The 8,318-nt window shown below is 41.4% G+C and overlaps 1 protein-coding gene across 1 annotated transcript; it reads right to left on the reverse strand.

Annotated features, from left to right (window-relative positions):
- Window positions 1-303: 303 nt before the first annotated feature.
- LOC137440522 (large ribosomal subunit protein mL39-like) lies at window positions 304-8,228 on the reverse strand. Its single transcript, XM_068136747.1, has 5 exons — window positions 8,096-8,228; window positions 7,271-7,336; window positions 5,676-5,829; window positions 3,964-4,011; window positions 304-2,153 (listed from the first exon to the last, which is right to left on the reverse strand). The coding sequence occupies exons 1-5, from the start codon at window positions 8,110-8,112 to the stop codon at window positions 2,073-2,075; spliced, it is 366 nt and encodes a 121-aa protein (XP_067992848.1). The 5' UTR covers window positions 8,113-8,228; the 3' UTR covers window positions 304-2,072.
- Window positions 8,229-8,318: the final 90 nt, after the last annotated feature.

Raw genomic sequence — 8,318 nt, forward strand, 5'->3', positions numbered from 1 at the left:
TCCTTTCTTTCTTCCTTTCTTTTCTCTTCTTTCCTTTCTTTCCTTTCTTTCCTTTCTTTCTTTTCTTTCTTTCTTTTCTTTCTTTCCTTTCTCTTTCTTTCTTTCCTTTTTTTCTTTCTTTCTTTTCTTTCTTTTTCTTTTTTTCTTTTTCTTTTTCTTTTTCTTTTTCTTTTTCTTTTTTTTTTCTTTTTCTTTTTCTTTTTCTTTTCTTTCTTTCTTTCTTTTTCTTTCTTTCTTTTTCTTTCTTTCTTTCTTTCTTTCTTTCTTTCCTTTCTTTCCTTTCTTTCTTTCTTTTTCTTTCTTTCCTATTTCTTTCCTATTTCTTTCCCCTAAAGATACTATTTGTGTCAACTTTATATTGCAGTGGCAAAAAGCTCTGTAGAATTTCATCAGGAAGTTCCAAAAAGGAACAATCACATCAAGTCTGAAACTAGATGCTTCACTGAAGACCAGACAAGGGGTCTTGACATTATATCAATGCCCTTTCCAAATGCCACTTCAGCTACAGTCTGTAGGCCCAAATATACACTAATCACAAATGAAGGCATCTGGGCAGTTAACTGCCATCAACAAAAGGACAAGATTAACTTGCAAGATGAGTTATCACCCCAAACAAATATTACCTTATATTCCCTTCCTTTTTTTCACAGTGACAGTCAAGTGGACTGAAATGTTTGATACTAGCATTCGATGTATCCATGGTTTAGGTCATACAACAGAATTGTTTAGCATGGAAAAGAGCTTCAAGATCATCAGGTCCAACCACCAGCCTACCACTGCCAAGACTACTGCTAAAACATGTCCCTAAGCACCACATCCACACATCTTTCAAATACCAGGGATGACAACTCAAACACTTCCCTGGGCAGGCTGCTTCAACACTTCAGAAGCCCATCAGCAAACCTTTCCCTTATGTCCAGACTACACCTCCCTTGATGCACTTTGAGGCCGTTTCCCCTCACCATGTCACTTGCCACATGGGAGAAGAGACCAACACCCAGCTCACTACAACATCCTTTCAAGTAATTGCCGAGAGCAAGGTCTGCCATCAGCCTCCTCTTCTCCAGACTAAACAATCCAAGTTCCCTCAGCCCCTTCTTGTAAGACTTTTTCTCTAGTCCCTTCAGCAGCTTTGTTGCCCTTCTCTGTACACACTCCGGCAACTCACTGACTTTCTTGTAGTGAGAGGCCCAAAACTGAACACAGGACTCAAGCTGCAGCCTCACCAGTGCTGAGTGCAGGAGCACAATCACTTCCATACTCCTGCTGGCTGTACTATTTCTCATACCAGCCACCACACAGTTGGCTTTCTTGGCCGCCTGAACACACTGCTGACCCATATTCAGTTGACAGTCAACCAGCACCCCCAGGTCTCTCTCTGCCAGGTAGTTGAAGCCACTGCCCTGGAAGCGTGTAGAGTTACATGGGGATGTTGTGAATGAAGTGCAGTACCCACCATCTGGCCTTATTGAACCTCATACAACTGGCCTCAGCCCATCAATCCACCCTGTCCAGGCCCCTCTGGATAGAGCCTTCTATCTTCAAGCAGATCTACACTGCTGCCCAATATTTGGTGTCATGTGCAAACTTACTAAAGGAGCTCTCAATTCCCTCACCCAGATCATTGATAGAGATATTAAATGAGACTGGCCCCAGTACCGAGCCCTGTGGAGCACCACTTTTGACTGGCCACCAACTGGACTTAACTCCATTCACCACCACTCTTTAGGCCCAACCATTCAGCCAGTTTTTATCCAGAGAAGCATCCACTCATCTACACCATGAGCAGCCAGAAACTCCAAGAATATGCTGTGGGAGACAGTGTCAAATGCTTTAGTAAAGTCCACAGCCTTCCCCTTATCGACTAAGAGGGTCACCTTACTGTCGAAAGAGATGAGGTTAGCCAAGCATGACCTGCCTTTCATAAACCCAGACTGACTGAGCCTGACAGCCTGGCTGTCCTCCATTTGCTGGGCCATAGAATTCAAATTAATTAGCCAAGACATTTTTATATGCAGCATAAATAAGTCATGTAAAAAGACACGTTTTATTATGTACATTTAGAGGTTAATTTATACTGATAGTTTTTCTTCTTCACTTCCACCTTTTGCCTCCTGATGTTCTGCCGTTTCCAAACATTTTTCTTCAGTGACCTACAGAAACATAACAAATTCTGTTATATTTTTAAACATGATTTAATTGCCCTTGATCCTGGAAATCACCACCTCATGCTGTCATTGTAACAAGAAAGGACAGTCTACAAAGACAAATATTGTCTCCAAAATTAAACAACCTGAATGACAAAGCATCTTCAAACTAATTTCACAGAAAAATATCACAGGTTAGGCTCTGGACACATCTTTGGCTAACAAGTTCAGTAGGTACACAGCTTTTTTTTTTCCTCCTGGATTCATGGCTTTTCTTTTCCTCTTTTGTGCCACACAGATAAGGAAAATACTTGATCTGAAAGCTCCAAAAGATCTGCTGTTTAATTTTTGTAAGTATTTCCCACACATAAGCCTATGCCTTGAAAGTGACTCTCTGGTTATATGCAGCTTGTATTTTACAGTTCCATTTATCTTTAAAACTTGCCTTTTGCATTTATTCAGTCACTGTAAAGCTTCTCTTAGCTCAGCACATTTCAACTTTGAAACTCTTTTTCTCTACCAGAAGTATGTTTGCAAGAAGCTTTTAGAATCATAGAATCATAGAATCAACAAGGTTGGAAAAGACCTCAAAGATCATCAAGTCCAACCTGTCACCCAAGACCTCATGCTTACTAGACCATGGCACCAAGTGCCACGTCTAATCCCCTCTTGAACACACTCTTTTCCTTGTAGGTTTCAAACAGGCACTAAATAATCAAACTAGTGCATTCATGCAGCTTACTGAAACAGCTCTCCCTTTTATCTCCAGTAACATCCACTTAGGGTCACTCAGTGGCACTAGATTTTAACCTTGCATTTCCTTGTAAGAAACATCTTCTATGCATTCTGTGAAACCCACTGCAGAAAACTTGCTGCTACACAAAGTCTAGGTAAGTGTAAAGAAGTGTTACTCCAATTTTTAGGTTTCTTATTTCATGCTCATAATTAAAACAGTAAAAAAATGTCTGATACCAACATTAACTGTAGAAATGGATTTGAAAAACAAGTAATACAGTTTAAAGTGATAATAATTAACAACAGCATAAGAGATTTCATGTACATCTGATTTTTCTTCACCTGTGAACATTTCCATTCCTAAAGGAATCTTCTTTGATTGATCATTCAAATTCTACTCTGCTAAAGCATACCTTTATATTTCATAGTTTCATAGTTTCATAGTTTCATTCAGGGTTGGAAGGGACCACAAGGATCATCTAGTTCCAACCCCCCTGCCATGGGCAGGGACACCTCACACTAGATCAGGCTGGACAGAGCCTCATCCAGCCTGCTCTTAAACACCCCCAGGGACAGGGCCTCGACCACCTCCCTGGACAACCCATTCCAGGGCTTCACCACTCTCATGGTGAAGAACCTCCTCCTCACATCCAGCCTGAATCTCCCCACCTCCAGCTTCATTCCATTCCCCCTAGTCCTATCACTACCTGAGATCCTGAGAAGTCCTTCCCCAGCCTTCCTGTAGGCCCCCTTCAGATACTGGAAGGCCACAATTAGGTCACCTCGGAGCCTTCTCTTCTGCAGACTGAACAGCCCCAACTCCTTCAGTCTGTCCTCATAGGAGAGCTGCTCCAGCCCTCTGATCATCCTCGTGGCCCTTCTCTGGACACGCTCCAGCACCTCCACATCCCTCTTGTAATAGGGGCTCCAGAACTGGACACAGTACTCCAGGTGGGGTCTCACCAGGGCTGAGTAGAGGGGGAGGATCACCTCCCTCGACCTGCTAGCCACACTTCTCCTGATGCAGCCCAGGATCTGAATGGCTTATTTGGCAAGCTGTACTTCATCACTAATAACTTACCAGCCTCTTGGATCTTTCCAGCAGTTTGTGCCACACGACGTGGTGAGCCTGTATTAAATGTCATTAGATGATGTTACTGGAGGCCAAAAGACAAAACCCAAATGGAAAAACAAAACTCTTCTCACACAACAGATTCTGACAAGTGCACAGAAATGATGTAACAATCCCCAATTCAGGCATTACTGTTTAAGATTTCAGTGTCCAATTTGTCCGTTTTCCTCCAGGGGACTTGAACTAAAATCTGCTGATCGTATTCATTCCTTATGTGGAATCATTGAGAGGGCAAGGGGCTAAAATGGGAGTTAAACTCTTATGATGAGGAAGGGTACACAGAGATGAGGTTTAGGAACTCAGTGCCCACCTGTCCCTTGAAAATGTCCCCAACTGAGACAACACCACACATGTGAGACCACAGGTCAAAATCATGTAAACCAACAGAAATGGGAGACTCCTGGCTGCACCCATAGGTAGTTCTGCAAAGCCTTTGCTAAAGGCTGATTAGCACCAGCACTTTTTGTGTTACTGTTAATTTCTACTTTGGAATTTCTGCTTTGATTTCTACTCCACATTCACAAGTATAAATTCAAAGTTCTGCATTTCACTGAATCACAGAATGGAAGGGGTTGTAAAGGATCTCTGGGGATTATCTAGTCCAATCCCCCTGCTAAAGCAGGTTCACCTAGATCAGATTGCACAGGAACACATCCAGGCAGGTTTTGAAAGTCTCCAGAGAAAGAGACTCCACTGGCTCTCTGGGCAGTCTGTGCCCCATTACACTCAAAGAAAGATTGATTTTCTTTCTGTTCAGGTGGAGCTTCCTGTACTCTAGTTTGTGCCCACTGTCCCTTGTCCTATCACTGGGCACCACTGAAAAGAGTCTGACCCTATCCCGTTGGCACCCACCTTTAGATATTTATAAGCATTATTAAGTTCCCCTATTCATCTTCTCTTTTCCAGGCTAAATAGACCAAGGTCTCTCAGCCTCTCCTTTTAAGGGAAGTGTTCCAGTCTTTTCATCATCTTTGTAGCCCTCCATGGGACTCTCTTCAGGAGTAGCCAGTCTCTCAAAATGGGAAGCTCAGGACTGGTCACAATAGGGCAGAATAGAGGAGGAGGAGAACCTCTCTCAACCTGCTGGTCACACTCAGTGTACCCCATGATACCATTGACCTTCTTGGCCACAAAAGCACACTGCTATCTCACAGGTAACCTCTTGTCTACTGGAACTCTCAGGTCCTTCTCCACAGAGCTGCTTCCAGGAGGTCAATCCCTAACCTGTGCTGGTGCATGGGGTTATTCCTCCCGAGGTGCAGGACTCTACACCTGCTTTTGTTGAACTTAAAACACATACCACTTACTTGCTGCATCTGAGTGAACACTGTCAGCAGCCTCAGTTATAGAAGATTACCTTGCACAACTAATTAAGGTGAATAAAATATCCATGCAGAAACTGCACATCTAAAACAATCTTTCAGCAGTAAATAATAACATCAAGGGCCCTCTGATGCAGACTTTTCTAGTTCTGATTTCACATCCAGGAATAGTTCCAGGAAATTGAACCCCAAATATCCAACCGAAGTCATCTGCATCTTCCCTTTCCCCTACCATTCTCAGCTCTGAATTAGGCTTGGCTAACAGCAGAACATGTAATAAAGATCAGAAAGCAAGCCCTAACTTAAAGAAGGAAAACCTGGACAAAATGGATTTGTTACCTTCAGGTGGAATGGCAGGGACACACCCTGGAACCTTCTCATCAATTCAGATTGGTTAGTCTGAAGATTATGGGCTGCTGTTATCTCATATTGGAAACAGAAACTTGTCCTTGGAATATGAGGGCCTTCACTAACATCTACAAAATCACCAAACCTGATAGGAGGAAAAAACAACTCTATGTCAAATACACTCACAGAGAAGTACAAGCCTATTGGTTTTTTGTTTGATTAGTAAATTGTCATCTATAGAACAGATGAAAGAAAATCCACACAACTCTCAGACCATATCTAACCAAATCCCCACTTCATCATTTCTAAGTTTCTTGATGCAAAGTACATGTCACTCAATTTCCTAAAATTGATTTATTAAATTTAAAGCTCAGGTCTAGTAAGAGGATCCTAGGTTTAACAAATCTTTGAAGTTATATTGGCTTAATAAGGAGGATAACTCCATCATTCACCAGAAACAGATTTCTCTCCAAAATCACACATTTTTCCATTGCACAGCATTTACAACCTGCAGAGGGATTTCCCTTCCAGGTTTTGGTAAACTGCAAACCATTTGAGAAAAGTGAGACAAAAAGATGTATAGCAAAAGACTATTCAGCACAAACTTCTCCCAGAAATCAATAGGTAAGGTAAGCCCATTTTCCCTCTTGTTAAGCAAACTAGGGACAGGGCATGGAGGAACAACAGATCCATTATTCTAAAATGTCAAGAACCATCACTGCAGAGACATCTGTTTCTTTTGAGAGATGTGCACTCCAAAATCAAATGCAGAACAATTTAGACATCTAGAAAAGTGAATATCCTACACTAGCCTAAGCTAGTTGCAATACAAACTTCCTGCCTCCAGCCAAAGAACATTTACATCTTAAACTGTATTCCAGGAGCCAGCTCCATTCTCATCTCCACCACTACAAGGCAATAGCTTGCCAATTAGGAAGCTCTTGACAACTTTGGAAGAAAAATCCACTGTACAATGCTAACTCTTGTTTTCAAACATGCTTTTGGTTGTTAGTTTATTTAACCTGACAAGCACTAGGAGTTCATTTGGATTTTATGTAAAAGCACTTAAAGCAGTAAGACCTCTCTGGCACTTTCTACTTTTAACATAACAAGAAATAGAAATGTAGTGAGATCCACCAAGTGTTAAGTATCAAAAAACAAGGGGGGGGGGGGGAATAAAAATAGGGGGGGGAAATCTGGTCTATTCTATTCTATTCTATTCTATTCTATTCTATTCTATTCTATTCTATTCTATTCTATTCCATTCCATTCCATTCCATTCCATTCCATTCCATTCCATTCCATTCCATTCCATTTTGTTCCATTTTGTTCTGTTCTATTCTATTCTATTCTAGTCTAGTCTAGTCTAGTCTAATTCTATTTTATTCTATTCTATTCTATTCTATTCTATTCTATTCTATTCTATTCTATTCTATTCTATTCTATTCTATTCTACATCAATGAAAAAACTGTTTTCTAAACTGAGAATCATCACAAATAACTTACTCTTCCCAGCTGCAGAGAGAATTTGCAATATAATCAATTCTTCCACTGAATAACGAGAGAATGAGAATTGGTTTGCTCACCTGTGTAATGTTACAGTTCCATCCTTACTCTGAGAAGCTTTCCTTTCTATCATCTCCATTTTGTATCTGGAGAAGACAAAAAAAAAGGCTTATAAAACCCCTCAGCTTTAATATCTAGTCTTCCCATTTGTCACAAAGCCATCCAGTAAAGATGTCTGCTGCTGGCTGCTAGAGAAAGTATTAAAAATGAAATGGTGAAGCGTGACAAAGGGAAGAGAGACATGTTCACTCAGCAGTGGGAGAAGTGATGACTGAAGGGGGTACATAACTTGACATTCCTAATTACAAGCTTCCAGTTGTGGTGAATGGAGTTAAATCCAGTTGGTGGTTGGTCACAAGTGATGTCCCCAAGGCTCAGTATTTGAGCCAGTTCTTTTGATATCTTTATCAGTAATCTGGACAAGGGGATTGAGAATGCCCTCAGTAAATTTGCAGATGCCTTCCAGTACCTGAAGGGGGCCTACAAGAAGGCTGGAGAGGGACTGTTTACAAAGGCCTGTAGTGATAGGATGAGGGGCAATGGTTTTGAATTAGAATAGATTTATATTGGATATTAGGAACAAGTTCTTTAGCATCAGGGTGGTGGAACACTGGAAGAAGTTGCCCAGGGCGGGTAGTTTAGACTTCACCCCTGGAGATCCCCAAGGCTCTGGAGGGTGTTCCTGCTGACTGCAGTGGGGGTTGCACTAGATGACCTTTGAAGGTCCCTGCCAACCCAAACCATTCTACGATTCTATGATTTTATTTCAGACTTACAAAACCAGGCAGGTATTTAAATTAACTTCTAATCACCTTTCTACAGGGAAGGCAAACTCACACACTTACTTGTTATGCTGAAACATTTCACGTGCCACTTTTGCTTCAACAAGCAGGGGTTCAAATGGCAAGTCTTTGTGTATTAGCTTTCCAGCATCCTTTGTAAGAGAACGGAAGTTGTCCTAAAAACAGTTGACACATACACAAACTGTTACAACTCTTTCACAGCTGCAGTGCTCACACAGCTCTAAGTATCACTCAAAAGCAAGAATCATCTACCAGAAACCCTAAA

Source organism: Melanerpes formicivorus, unplaced genomic scaffold, assembly GCF_026170545.1.
Source record: "Melanerpes formicivorus ecotype bairdi unplaced genomic scaffold, bMelFor1.0.p_v2 SCAF_3150, whole genome shotgun sequence".
NCBI lineage: Eukaryota > Metazoa > Chordata > Aves > Piciformes > Picidae > Melanerpes > Melanerpes formicivorus.

Bases quoted from the DNA above. Each gene is read 5' to 3' on its own strand.
- LOC137440522 (XM_068136747.1), bottom strand. The intron at 5,830-7,270 runs GTGAGCAAACCA...TCCTCCTATCAG, and splicing joins GGAACTGTAACATTACACAG to GTTTGGTGATTTTGTAGATG. The intron at 2,154-3,963 runs GTAAGTTATTAG...ATGTTTCTGTAG, and splicing joins TGGAAAGATCCAAGAGGCTG to GTCACTGAAGAAAAATGTTT.